This window comes from Podarcis vaucheri (genome assembly GCF_965113315.1).
Source record: "Podarcis vaucheri genome assembly, chromosome: 12".
In the NCBI taxonomy this organism is placed as follows: Eukaryota; Metazoa; Chordata; class Lepidosauria; order Squamata; family Lacertidae; genus Podarcis; species Podarcis vaucheri.
Window position 1 is genome coordinate 9,920,441 of NC_138750.1, and position 15,048 is coordinate 9,935,488.

Here is a 15,048-nt window from a genome sequence, read left to right on the forward strand (position 1 = left end):
TTTGAACTGCTGGGTGGGTAGGAGCTGGGACCGAGCAACAGGAGCTCACCCCGTCACGGGGATTCAAACCGCCAACCTTCTGATCAGCAAGCCCAAGAGGCTCAGTGGTTTAGATGTTTGAAGAACAACATACAGAACTCTACAGCACTGGAAATAGGAATCACAAGCAGCAATTTTTTTAAAGCATTAGACACAATTTTTCCTATATTGCAGTTTAGCTAAATTATTCAAGGATGCCCCAACACCATCTATATCCAGAGCCTAGGAGCCAACAGAGTACTGTGTGCTGTTAATAGTTCTTGAATGCATCTGGAGCCAGGGCTCATGGTATATGGTCTGAGTCAGCATGGACCTGCTCTTAGATAAGACCTATTCTTCAAAGAGGTTCACCTGCTCTTTTGTTTCATGACCCTACTCCCTCTTCTTCTGCAACATTTGTAATCTCCTCAGATAATTCCAGCTATACAGCTGAAAGAACCCTCAGTACCTCCGCTGGAGACTGAACCTAGAAGCAGAGGATATGCAATTCTGTGTTTGGTCTTCCTTCCTCATAGGTTCATAGAATCATAGAGTTGGAAGAGACCACAAGGGCCATCGAGTCCAACCCCCTGCCAAGCAGGAAACACCATCAGAGCACTCCTGACATATGGTTGTCAAGCCTCTGCTTAAAGACCTCCAAAGTAGGAGACTCCACCACACTCCTTGGCAGCAAATTCCACTGTCAAACAGCTCTTACTGTCAGGAAGTTCTTCCTAATGTTTAGGTGGAATCTTCTTTCTTGTAGTTTGGATCCATTGCTCCGTGTCCGCTTCTCTGGAGCAGCAGAAAACAACCTTTCTCCCTCCTCTATGTGACATCCTTTTATATATTTGAACATGGCTATCATATCACCCCTTAACCTCCTCTTCTCCAGGCTAAACATGCCCAGCTCCCTTAGCCGTTCCTCATAAGGCATCGTTTCCAGGCCTTTGACCATTTTGGTTGCCCTCCTCTGGACACGTTCCAGTTTGTCAGTGTCCTTCTTGAACTGTGGTGCCCAGAACTGGACACAGTACTCCAGGTGAGGTCTGACCAGAGCAGAATACAATGGCACTATTACTTCCCTTGATCTAGATGCTATACTCCTATTGATGAGGCCCAGAATTGCATTGGCTTTTTTAGCTGCCGCGTCACACTGTTCAAGGAAACATTCCACAGATTTCTGTGCATTAAAATGGGAAGGGGAAGTATAACTTGACAATCTGGAGTACTCTTGCTTTTATGTTTTGCGACATGTAAAAAGTTCAGATTAATAACCATCTTCCCATGCTGCTGTAGCTATAATAGCAAACTTTTTCAGCAGAGAGCTGGTCCACTGTCCCTCAGACCTTGGGGGGTGGGGCGGACGGGCTATATTTTGAAAAATAAAATAAAATGAACGAATTCCTATGCCCCACAAATGACTCAGAGATGCATTTTAAATAAAAGCACACATTCTATTTGTGTAAAAACATGCCGATTCCCAGACTGTTCGTGGGCCAGATTTAGAAGGCGATTGGGCTGGATCCAGCCCCTGGGCCTTAGTTTGCCTACCCATGAATTAATCCCTTCCACCATTCATTTTTAAACATACGTGGCTACTGGATGAATATAAACCAACGGTACCGACAGGCGCACCATAACCTCCTATGGTTCCTGCAAATGATCTCAGTACAGTGGACGCGCAGGTTGCGAACGTGATCCAGGTAGGAAGCACGTTCACAACCTGCAGCGTTCGCAACCCGCAGCTTCTGCGCATGCGCAAGTGCTGAAACCCGGAAGTAACCCGTTCTGGTACTTCCGGGTTCGCCGCAGTGTGCAACCTGAAATCGCGCAACCCAAAGTGTCTGTAACCTGAGGTATGACTGTAAATATCCTCTCAGAAATCTACAATGCTTGAGAGACGATTTGCTCTTCCTGCCCAGTTCCTATTTACATTGGCTTGGCTTCCACTACACACACTCTTATAAGCCTGCCCGTATTTTATTACATGTCAAGGCTGTGATATGGTCTGAGCAAAGGAGAAGTGCAGAGAGCTTCTCTCTGGGAGTGAGCACAGTGTTGGCTGATGTAGGCGCCTTTTTCCCAGCAGGGAGGAAGGAGACATGCCTGTACCATTTTGTGGTACTTTCCTTTTCTGCTCTTTTACATTTGGCAGCCATTTTGTGTTATGCTGCCTTGCCTACAGCTGTCTCTGTACATTTGCACATCTGTATCCATACAGCCACACCACAACTTTAGCAAAGTTCGCTTACCTTTGCCATGGCAACTACTGCTGAATTGAAACATTAAAAAGCAGGCTAACAGAACAGGCATGTCTCAGCTAACTGCATGCGTGGGATAGCTCATAACATCTATCCACAGAGGCTTTTAATCCATATTCCATTAAACTATGTCATTAAGCAAGTCTATTTCAGTTCTTTCTGCCACTTGGGGAGAAGGAAAAGATCTTACCTTTTTCTCTAGGAGAATCAGCTTAAAAAGTATTAAGACCTTCAAAACAAAGAGACACAAATCTTAAACAACAGCAATAGGTAGGCATATTAATATTTCATGATATCATTTCCATTTGACACCAGAAATGCACAATAAATATCTGAACAAATGATTTCATCTACTTTTATAACTTTGATTTCTTTTAAAATACTCAAAGCACCTGAAAGGATCAATCAACCAATTAAACAACTCATAGTAGTAATGAGACATTATACATTTCTAGGTTTTAGGCCCAGATACAGGGCAGAAACAGCTTTGGTCATCCTGGTGGATGATTTACAATGAGAACCAGACAAGATCACAACACGATTCATTTTCTTAGACCTCTCAGTGGCATTCAGTACCATTAACCACAGTATTTTCTGGACCGTGCAGCTGGGTTGGAAAGGGAAGGAATGGCACTACATCCCTTCTCAGTCCTTTCTGGAGGTTTGGTCCCAGAATATGATACTGGAGGATTTCTCTTGTAGCCTATACCTCTGGCTTCTGGAGGCCCTAAAGATTCTATTCTGTCCCCCATGCTGTTTATCGTCTAAGTCAAACCATTGGGAGAAATCACCCAGAAGCTTGAGCTCAAGTTGCAGATGATGCCAAGCTCCGCTTCTCTTTTCCACCAGTCAATCTCAGGGAGGCTGTGGAAATCCTAAATAGGTGTCTGGAGACAGTCCTGAGGTGTATAAGGGTGAATAAACTGAAACTCAAGCCAAATAATATACAAGTGCTATGCTTAGGGAAGCAAGCTGATCCGGACACAGGGGTACAACTGCTGTTTGATGGGCCTTGACGTCCCTGAAGGACCAAGTTTGTGGTTTCTCTTGGGCTCAGCACTATTTTTGGAAGCACAAGCGCCTTTTTTCCAGGGGAAACTGGGATACCACCTGTGACCCTATCTAGAGGGACTGGACCTTGTCTCAGTAATCCATGCGGTGGTCACATCCAAGGTAGATACTATAATACACTGTACATGGGGCTGCCTTTGAAGATGATTTGGAAATGTCAGCTGTTGCGTTTGATTGGTAGTGGGTACAAGGTGATGAGAGCACGTGACACCAATTCCGGGCCATGTTTAAAGTGCTGGTTTTGATATTTAAAGTCTCAAATGGTTTGGGGCCATGTTACCTGAAGGCCGTCTACATCAGTACAAGATCTGCCTTGAGAGGAAGCTGCCTCACACAAGGTCAGATCTTTTGTCCATCTAGATCAGTGTTGTCAATAATAATAATAATAAAATTTTATTTATATCCTGCCCTCCCCAGCCGAAGCTGGGCTCAGAGTGGCTAACAACAGTAAAATGATACAATATACTAAAATCATTTCATTATAAAATCAATTCAAATCAGATTAATGGCAACCATTGGGCCAGAGCTCTGCGAAGATTGCCAAGGGAGGGAGTCAGGCTGTGCCCTGGCCAAAGGCCTGGTGGAACAGCTCCGTCTTTCAGTCCCTGCGGAAAGATGTCAAGTCCCGCAGGGCCCTAGTCTCTTGTGACAGAGCGTTCCACCAGATCGGAGCCACAGCCGAAAAAGCCCTGGCTCTGGTTGAGGCCAGCCTAACCTCTCTGTGGCCCAGGACCTCCAAGATGTTTTTGTTTGAAGACCGTAAGGTCCTCTGTGGGACATACCGGGAGAGGCGATCCCGTAGGTACGAGGGTCTTAGGCCGTATAGGGCTTTAAAGGTTAAAGCCAGCACCTTAAACCTGATCCTGTACCCCACCGGGAGCCAGTGCAGCTGGTATAGCACCGGGTGAATGTGATCCCGCAGCGAGGACCCTGTAAGGAGTCTCGCCGCGGCATTCTGCACCCACTGGAGTTTCTGGGTCAGCCTCAAGGGCAGCCCCACGTAGAGCGAGTTGCAATAATCCAGTCTGGAGGTGACCGTCGCGTGGATCACAGTGGCTAGGTCAGGGCGAGAGAGGTAAGGAGCCAACTGCTTAGCTTGACAGAGATGAAAAAATGCCGCCTTTGTTATAGCTGCAATCTGCGCCTCCATGGAAAGGGAGGTGTCGAAGATTACACCCAAACTCTTAACCGACGGTGCTGGCACTAATTGCGCCCCCTAATACTGACTGGCAGCAGCTTTCCATGTTTTTAGGGAGGGGACCTAGGACCTTCTTTATGCAAAGCAGTTCTTCTATAATAATAATAATAATAATAATAATAATAATAATAATAATAATAATAATTTATTATTTGTACCCCGCCCATCTGGCTGGGTTTCCCCAGCCACTCTGGGCGGCTTCCATAGAAACCAAAAATAGAGTAAAATATCACAGATTAAAAACTTCCCTGAACAGGGCTGCCTTAAGATGTCTTCTAAATGTCAGGTAGTTATTTATCGCTTTGACATCTGGTGGGAGGGCGTTCCACAGGGCGGGCGCCACTACCGAGAAGGCCCTCTGCCTGGTTCCCTGTAGCTTTGCTTCTCGCAATGAGGGAACCGCCAGAAGGCCCTCGGCGCTGGATCTCAGTGTCCGGGCAGAACGATGGGGGTGGAGACGCTCCTTCAGGTATACTGGGCCGAGGCCGTTTAGGGCTTTAAAGGTCAACACCAGCACTTTGAATTGTGCTCGGAAACGTACTGGGAGCTACAACCCTTCACTATTAAGTATCACATCCAGCCCAAACGAACTAAGCCAACTATCAACCACAGAACCTTTACAAACTTGAGTGGTCTTAATACATTTGAGAATGAATCCCCTAATAAACCTTGCTGGAGCAGATCCATCTTCACTGTTTGTCAAAAGCAGAGCAAAGGCAGAAGTAGATGAACCTCCTTCAGGACTCACATCAGGAAGAAAGAAACGTACCTTGTGTCTAAACTGAAGGACAAGATCTCGTGGAGACAGGCCTAAAAGTAGGGACAGCAAAACAATTAGCACACCTTAGTAAGAACCACCAACTCTTCCTGCTTATAAATGTGGAGAAACCTGCTGGCAGCGGGATTAAAAGATTTTGTACTATTTTCCCAGCACTTAGGGGCAAAGAATCTGTGGGAGCTTACATGGTTCATTGATCACAAATGCAAATTGGATTTTAACTACCAATAATAGTTGACTGCCTTCTCCCATTAAAGCCAGGAGGAAGGAACATTATCTGGCCCTTCTCCTATTAATAGGCCTTTAATAATCCACTCATTACTTTTGAATAAACATGATTTTGAAAAAGCATCTGAGCAGCTCTCCTCACCCAGCAGAGAAAATGACAAGCATTCTATGTAAAAGGAGAAGAGTGACAGGTTTATCTAGCCCCGTGACTGATGGGGAAAGTAATCACAATAATTAGTACATTATTTAGGCACACGCAGACTTGGCATTAGACTTTAGTACCAATAAAGTACTTTAGGAAATGAAAATTGAACAGTTGTGTTATTTAGTAAATATTGCTTACCAAGATAAACTTGTGATCCTTCCAGGGGGCTTCCTCCCAGCGAGCTATTCATATGCTCATAAAGTTCCTGAAAAGCCATAAATTTTGAAAGCATTAAAAACACTTTCTAAAGGCATCTACTAGAAAATAAATGAAAAGGCTTCATACAGCATGGATCTGCCAAAATACTATGCTACGAAGAAGATTCTTGGCATTTTTTTCAATGAGTCACTAAATGCACAGACATCGATCCAATGGACTCCCAGAAGCTTCAGCTGGAATCCAAAGAGATTTTTTGGTAGAACCCAAAGAGTAGCTGTAAACCCAATGAGATCTTTGACCCTTTTAATGTGCTATACCACCAATGGCATTTGAAAATCCTCTCATTTGCAATGGGGCATGGGGGAAAACACTGGTTGAGAAAAACAACACACAGCTCCCTTGGGCTCATTCTAGGACAGCGTTTCTCAACTGTGGATCCCCAGATTTCTTGAACTACACCCTGACCATTGGCCATGCTGGCTAAGAATGATAGGAGTTGTAGTCCAACAATATCTGGGGACCCAAGGTTGAGAAAGGCTGATCTTGGAATACAGGGCACTGCCTAAACTGAGCCAGACCCACTCGTTTACCTAGCTCAGTATTGGCTACACCAGGGGTGGGCAGAAAGTAGACTGGGTCCTACCTAATAAATCCTTGGGTAATTTTCAGTAGATCAACAAGCACTTCTGACTCACAACTATTAAACAAAGGTAGCAACAAAAATGGCTCTTTGCTGAAATGAAGAAAGCTTGGAGTAACCAGGAATGGACTTTGGTGGGGAAGGACTGTGAGGTTGAGCCTCAAAAGCAAACCAACCTCAGGGTCAGAATTCTAAGTGTGTGCCTTTTTTGCAGCAGGTGGAGCTCAGGGTGAAAGCAAGGAAACCCCAAGGATACCACAAGGCTGGGTCTTAAGCAGTGGTAGCTAACATAGTCCACTTGAGACACTGTTGGACTCCAACTTCCATCCACCTGGTATGGTCCGTGTCCAGGGATTATGGGAATTAAGTTCATCAACATCTGGAAAGCACAACATTCACATCCCCTGGTCTATTTTCTTTATTTCATAAAAAGAATATACCGCTTGATTTAAACGCACGTGCACCTACTCCTCAAAGTGGTTTGCAAAAAGATAAAACAAGAAAATCAAGAAAAAGAAACCTTCCGAATGCAAATAATGTAAGCTTAAGGGCCTTCTTTTCTATCCTGGCTGTGGACTCCAGTGAGTGCACCTATCTCTCAGTCTGCATGGGCTTCCCCATTTGCTTCAAGGGAAAGGAAAGCTATGCAGGTAGAAATGAAGGAAGGGTGACATTAAAGTTTAGGAATCAACTAGATAATAATGAAGGCCCTCTATGGTTCACAGATCAGTATCACACAAGAGTTTGCATTTCTATACAGAAAACTTACCTTAAGTATTGAAATTTGTGAGAAGTCTTTTTCTTCAAAGTAGGCATGTGTAATTAGCTGCAGCTTAGCCTGGAGTAGCCCATACAGAGGCTTGAAAGGAAAACACACCATCATGTTACATCAAAGAAAGGCGGGCACACAGTCAAGGACAAAAACAGCTACCCTTCAAAGCAAATTACCCATATTGATCTCAAATTGATGACAAATTACACATACATTAGGTAACAGTTTATTTGTAACGATTGACTATGTCAGTCATCCTGCTGTCAAAATGAGCAATAGTTTATTAATGTGATAGTGTTCCTATCTGATCAGAGTAGTGTGGTAAAATACAGGCAAAATTGGGCTGCCTTGCTCCATTTGAGAGCTGGTGTAGAGTTACAGTGTTGGACCAGGGAAGGTAAAGGGACCCCTGACCGTTAAGTCCAGTCGCGGATGACTCTGGGGTTGTGGTGCTCATCTCACTTTACTGGCCGAGGGAGCCGGCGTTTGTCGACAGACAGTTTTTCCGGGTCATGTGGCCAGCATGACTAAGCCGCTTCTGGCAAACCAGAGCAGCGAACGGAAACACCGTTTACCTTCCCGCTTGGAGCGGTACCTATTTATCTACTTGCACTTGATGTGCTTTCGAACTGCTAGGTTGGCAGGAGCTGGGACCGAGCAACGGGAGCTCACCCCATTGCAGGGATTCAAACCGCTGACCTTCTGATTGGCAAGCCCTAGGCTCTGTGGTTTAGACCAAACTCAGGTTCAAATCCAATGTTCAAGTCAGCTGTGCAGTTCCCCGAGTGAATCTGGGTCCGCCACTAACCCTCTGTCTAACCTGCTTCATAGGGCTGTTGTGGTAAAACAGGGCAGGAAGAACCACACATGCTACCTTGAGCACCTCTGAGTAAGGATTGGATAAAAATGCTATACATAAAGAAACATAAATAAGCTTTGCTTGCGCAAGTCAACTTCTCCATGAAGAATCTCTCTCTTGCTCCTTATGCAATTCAACTCCAGAATCTAACTTTGAGTATCATGTACACACTCACAAAAAGTATTTCACATCAGGTAGTTGTTACATGAGGTGTGACTTGAAAAGGCATGCTGGGTGGGAGTTAACGTGGCCCAATAATTAAATTTCTGGATCTTGGGTTGGGAGCTGGGCAAACCATGCTCCAGATTCAGTTCCTCAACTGTACAGTGATGGATCTCACAGATCTGAACGATGACAAAGAGTGTGACCAGAAGTGTTGTGTGTCCTAGTTCACTTTTGTACAAAGCTAAAGGGGGGAAATGCTCTGGGATGTATTAAATTAGAAATGCTGCCATTTTAAGAGCTTGCAAATGGCATTTTTCTGTTTACTAGAATACAATTTTGAAAGAATGCTTTTGTCTTGGATTTCAACAGGAGCGTGCCTAACAAGAAAGAAAGATCCCCAAACAGGCTATTTTTAAGGCGTGTAACTATCTCTTACCAGCTGACTTAGAACGCAGACACTTTTCTGTACTGTTTCTCGGGTAATATCTGCTTGCCGTACTTTCAAGGCCTTTGAAAAAGAGTAAGAGAGAACAAGCTTTTACTGTATTTTTACGCATCCACTTTTAAGGAACAAATACTCATTTAGCCGCAGCATTCATAAAAACAACTGAGCACTCTACAACATAAAAAATAGGACAGGCTTTGCCTGTAGGCATGTTGTCTAATAAAGCACTGGGCACGTTATGGAGAAAGGAGAAGGAAGGTAAAAAGAAGGGAGAGAAGAAGGGGTCAATAAGGAAAAGCCAAGTGAAAAGATTTGCTTTGAATACAATAATAGAAGGAGATCCATCCCTTTTCTATACATTGTCTACATTTTTGGCACCCCCAGTAATCATATCAGCTTGAATGTATTTATGAAGCTTCCACAAGTTTACATGTGAAGACATACATTAGTTCTGAAAAATAAGGCACTTTTCCTGTGTAAGAGGAATGTTGAAGCAGATATTATCCTTACAGGGCAAACAATCCTATGCATAGATCTACCCACTCAAAGTCAGTGGAGCTTACTTCAGGAAAGCATGCATGCGACTGTGAACCTAACACTCACACAGGCTCATCCTTGTAACACGAAACCATGGTTTTGCATCATGTGTGAACTGAGTCACAAAGTCAGTTGCTTTCTTAGCCAAAATTACATAGTACCACCATATAAAGGTAAAGGTAAAGGGACCCCAGACCGTTAGGTCCAGTCGTGGCTGACTCTGGGGTTGCGGCGCTCATCTCGCTTTATTGGCCAAGGGAGCCGGCATACAGCTTCTGGGTCATGTGGCCAGCATGACTAAGCCGCTTCTGGTGAACCAGAGCAGCGCACGGAAACGTCGTTTACCTTCCCGCCGGAGCGGTACCTATTTATCTATTTGCACTTTGATGTGCTTTTGAACTGCTAGGTTGGCAGGAGCAGGGACCGAGCAACAGGAGATCACCCCGTCGCGGGAATTCGAACCACCGACCTTCTGATTGGCATGTCCTAGGCTCTGTGGTTTAACCCACAGCGCCACCCGCGTCCCAAATTGCACAAAAAAGCAAGGGAGTATAGATGGACAGGTATGTAATGTAAGATCTATTTTTTAAATGCAAAAATAGTAGTAAGTGAAGACAAGACCAGTAAAATTATAACAGTCACAGTGAAGTAAAACAGTAGTTCCATTGCCATAAATCTTTTATTGTAATATCCTGTGATATCCAGTTAGAGTTATGAAATTGCTGCAGAGGTTTAACTGACTATAAATGCTGCTGGAGTATGACAGGGCAACGATATTAGAATATAAATGAATAATTTAGGAACTCATGATTTTAAAACTATCATTTCATAGAAAGGAAAAATGGTCTGCCTTTACCAAACATATCAAAACCTTCATAGTCATACCACCCAAGTTACATCTCTTAGGTTAAGATCAGATCAGTTTCTCCCACAAAAGGAAGACATATATTTACGACTCTATTTCTAAACATAAAACTCCTGGAAAATTAATAGTTAATGCTCACGGCCAACTTCCACCTGCTTCATCCAACTGCTAATTTAAACATGAATCAACAAAATAATCTCTATCAGCTTCTCTGGTTTATGTAAATAGAGGAGTTAGTCATCCAGTAAAGTTGCAAGAGGTTAAAACACATGTGATTATGAATCCCAGGCTATTAGATATTTTGTTGCAGATTAAGTGCTATTTGATAGCTAAATGTATACTAAACTGGACAGAAAGTAAAAAAAATATGTTCCAACGTATAGGGATGTTAAATTCTCGAGAATAATTTTTTGGAGAATATTCTCGAGACTGTTCTCGATTAATGAGAGTATTAGAGAATTTTCATTTAAAATAGGAGAATATTCATTTTAATGCACTGAAAAAGATATCATTTTAATGCACTGAAAATTTATTCATGGGTAAACTTGCTCAGATGGCAACCAAAAACTGTACAGATACTTTTATTCAATGGGGCAATGCAGTGAATTCACATTCTTTGCTAGGCCTAGGTATTTGAAGTGTATATGTAAGATCTATTTTTTAAATGCAAAAATAGTAGTAAGTGAAGACAAGACCAGTAAAATTATAACAGTCACAGTGAAATAAAACAGTAGTTCCATTGCCATAAATCTTTTATTGTAATGTCCTGTAATTCTCGAGACTGTTCTCGATTAATGAGAGTATTAGAGAATTTTCATTTAAAATAGGAGAATATTCATTTTAATGCACTGAAAAAGATATCATTTTAATGCATTGAAAATTTATTTATTTATTTAAACTTGCTCAGAAAATTTATTTATTTAAACTTGCTCAGATGGCAACCAAAACCTGTACAGATACTTTTATTCAATGGGGCAATGCAGTGAATTCACATTCTTTGCTAGGCCTAGGTATTTTAAGTGTATAAAGCATTCAGGCCACTTTCTGTAAAAAAAGCACACTGTATGGCCAAGGGTATAGAATTGCTAATAATAAGGTCACACCAAAATAGAAAAAAGCGCTATTACATATAGTTGAAATATATATGAATTCAAATGTTCATCAAATTAAATGAATAGCGCTTTTAAAACTAACTAACTAACTAACTAACTAACTAACTAACTAACTGCGTTTCAGAACTGCCAATGGTGAATGACACAATGCCCAGTAATGTAACTGGATCAAAAAAATCATTATTCATTACTTACACTGGCAATATCACAACTTGACTTATTATTTACTAGATTTTTTTACTGTGGGTTGTAAAACTGGTTTTTACATTAGAATTTACAGTTTGTGGAGAATATTCTCTGGAGAATATTCTCACCTCACATCACTGCCCACGTAACATTTGATATCAAGAGAAGTCACCGTGTAAACAATGAACATTACTCCTGCAGTTGCATTCATGGTATCAATACAGGCCAGAAAATCTGCAGCTGGATTCTTAGCTAATGTTTCCATGTTCATATTTGCACATCATGCTAAACCATAGCTCAGGAGAGCCTTAGGCTCATGCATTCATCCCCCTTCTTCTCCCATGTGACAGGAAGGAGTCTTTCATTTTGCTTAACCATGGTTTATCATTTCACACAAACAAACAAACAAACAAACAAACAAACAAACAAACAAACTGTGGTTTATATTAACTACATTTTGTTTGAAACAAAGGCCACTACGAAAAGTTCCTCAATTGCCAAATGCTAAGTCCAACAATTCACAAGAACTGAAAAAAGCTCAAACATATGACAGAGGCTCTGTCATAAAAAGATTCAGGAAAAATATTACCCTGCCTCAAAGGGCCTCAAAGACTTAATGTTCACATTATACCAATATCTGCACCAGTACTTTGTACAAATGGTCAAATTTGGAGGATGCCAAACTGGAGAAGCTACCTAAGTTCCTGCACAAGACCTTTTTTCTTTTAATGTTCACACAATAGCCATATAATTACCTTAGCTTCAATCTGCCTGTAGCATGAGACACCATAGACTGTACTTCGCTCTCCGCTTCTTGGTGGCAAGTGAAAAAACACAGTGTCTGAAAGAGGAACGAAATGGTCTTAGCATTCACTAAAGGTATCACATAGAGGTATAAAGTTTCTACAGCGTTATCCTGCTCAGTATCACCCTGAGAGCCAATTTTGTAGCTAGCCTAACATTGTCCAGGAAAAACTAAAACACTATGGTGTGGAATAATGGGTAGAACATGGGTCTACAGGAGTATTTTTCATTACCATGCAGAGCCTGCTCAAGCTATTTTACTGCTCTGGGGGAAATTAATTTTGCTCCTCCATCAATGGATCTTTTTGTAACAGCCAGGAGTGCACCTCAGTCAGCAGCGATAAGGAACTGTATCTTGCAGCTGCTGCTCCCTATCCCATTCCAGGGAACTATAAACCTGCTGCCCAAGAACTGGCTGGTTAGTTGAAATCCGCAGGGGAAACTTGGCACCACCACCGTCCCTTGACTCTTGACACCCTCTCAGAATCGCCGGGTCACAATGCTGCAATGACAGTAGAAACCACAACCAGCAGCTTTTCTGTCAGCCTGTGATCCAAATTCTGTCAATGAGTCTCTTTGTCTCTCTCCTTTCTTGGTTTATTTCCTTCTGGCTGGTAAGGAGAACTACTCCAGTTTCTAAGCCCTAAGTTTTGCCTGAGGCCTACCTTTTTTGGCCATTCCTCAACTTCACACCTCCACCACCCGTGGCTTCCAGCTTTTCATTATGCTGCTTACTTTACTGAACTTTCTTTAATCACTCTGTTTGTTGACCAGCCAATCTCTCCAGCCCTGCCCCATAGGAGAGCCTCATCAGCTGTTTCTTGTCATTCTACACTGCCTCTAATCTTCTCGGCCTCGGTCCAGTATATCTGAAGGAGCGTCTCCACCCCCATTGTTCTGCCCGGACACTGAGGTCCAGCGCCGAGGGCCTTCTGGCGGTTCCCTCACTGCGAGAAGCCAAGTTACAGGGAACCAGGCAGAGGGCCTTCTCGGTAGTGGCGCCCACCCTGTGGAACGCCCTCCCATCAGATGTCAAAGCGATAAACAACTACCTGACATTCAGAAGACATCTGAAGGCAGCCCTGTTCAGGGAAGTTTTTAATATGTGACATTTTAGTGTATTTTTCATCTTTGTTGGAAGCCGCCCAGAGTGGCTGGGGAAACCCAGCCAGATGGGCGGGGTACAAATAATAATAATAATAATAATAATAATAATAATAATAATAATAATAATAATTCTCCCCAGGGTTTCTCTTTCTAAGGGCTCATCCACACTTCCACTTCCCACAGAAATACCTGCTCTTCAGCACTGAATCAGAGCTAATGTCAATAGAGTTTTTGCAGACTTCTGTGTGCTCTGATTCAGCAGTAAAGAGGTTTTCCTGGGGGAAACCGCTTGGACCCATGCATTCTTCCTTCAGTCACTTTGCCTTCACTCCCTCCCAGGATTTCCCAATCCACCACAGCCACCCATATGTCAGGTTTTAAACCCAGCCAGACTGAAATTTGCTTTCCTCGCAGAAGATGGACAGCAAACAATTTAAGTTTCCTGTTTAAGTGAACATTCCAAGCCCCACCTTCTGCAAACTTAGCTAATCAGTGTTGGAGCCTTTACTGTCAGAAGTGCATCAGGATAAGCCAAATCTGGCACCTTAAAGCATGCTTCCTGCCAAATCCGAGGCAAAAAAGGTACAGAGAAATGTTTGCTAATAACTTGCTTGTCAGCTACTTTAAGAGCTGGCCAGGGTGGGGTTCCTGTCTACCATCTCTCACTCCCACTTCAAATGAAAGAAAAAGGCTGCTGACCAATGTTCTACAGATATAAAATCAAGCTTCTTGTGATCAACTGGATTTTTTGTTTTAAATTGTCAGTATTAATCGGCAAAGAGCATCAAGCCTTACAAGAAGAAAGCACTTGCTCTAAGAACAGCTGTCTTACACTTTACAGCCAGAGCAGAGATACCCAGGGGAATGCTCTCAACTGAACAGGTCTGATTGCTTTGTTGCTATGATAGCTTTGTAACCATTACTTTTGCTTTTACCAAAACTATGCACTAATGCCTTGTTGCCATAGGAACAGATTGGCCTGCAGCTGTGTTTTGCCTTTGCATTTGGGGCTGCGACATCTAGGAATGTTTCACTTGGTGCAGTAAGAAGCAGGTAAACATTAACTAGTTAGTGTGTGCCCACTAGTCTATGTACCAAATTTGCGTATGTCTGTCGCCTTGCCTAATTTCTTCTCGGCGGAATATTTTGCGCCTTACCTTTGTAGCCGCAGGGGCTAGAAACCTGGTTTCTATAAATTTTAAAAAAAATGCTGAGATTTTCAGGGTGCTGAATTCTTCAGACAGTGCCCAGTTCTGTGCTTGTTCACATAATCCACACAACACTGCGCAGAACCATCCCAAATGACTCCTTACCTTCTTGATAGTTGTGAGCCCCATCCGGCAATGCTAGGAAAGGCAAGTATTTCCATTCCTCTGGCAAACTGTGATTGTCGTGGCCTTCTCCTGGGATTAGGGGAGGGTAGGAGAATTCAACCTGCAAACAGGCATGTTATGTTCAGTGAATTGCTACATGGGAAGAGAAGATTGACCCACCAAACCCAGCAGCCAGTAACCTGATATCTAAGTGAAAAATGGGTAAGCAACCCCTTTGTGCTTCTTTTCCCTAAAACAAATCATTGTTCCCATCAATCCAGTCAACGTGAAAAACAAACAAGCGTGAAAGTGTAAGACATTA

At 42.8% G+C, this 15,048-nt stretch overlaps 1 protein-coding gene and 1 long non-coding RNA gene across 3 annotated transcripts in view; one reads left to right on the forward strand and one right to left on the reverse strand.

Moving 5' to 3' along the window:
- Positions 1–15,048, forward strand: part of LOC309515289 — a 235,309-nt gene that overhangs the window by 200,231 nt on the left and 20,030 nt on the right. The window lies entirely within an intron of this gene.
- AVL9 (AVL9 cell migration associated) overlaps positions 1–15,048 on the reverse strand; it is a 40,942-nt gene that overhangs the window by 17,667 nt on the left and 8,227 nt on the right. For both annotated transcript variants that reach the window (XR_014212343.1, XM_082192845.1), the window contains exons 2-8: positions 14,727–14,847; positions 12,258–12,343; positions 8,794–8,865; positions 7,331–7,420; positions 5,901–5,967; positions 5,321–5,361; positions 2,473–2,511 (exon numbers count right to left, since the gene is read on the reverse strand). Coding sequence is in view for 1 of the 2 variants with exons in the window: in XM_082192845.1 (XP_082048971.1) it covers positions 2,473–2,511; positions 5,321–5,361; positions 5,901–5,967; positions 7,331–7,420; positions 8,794–8,865; positions 12,258–12,343; positions 14,727–14,847 (516 nt within the window). In the remaining variant the exon portion in view is untranslated. The remainder of the gene's footprint in view (positions 1–2,472; positions 2,512–5,320; positions 5,362–5,900; positions 5,968–7,330; positions 7,421–8,793; positions 8,866–12,257; positions 12,344–14,726; positions 14,848–15,048) is intronic.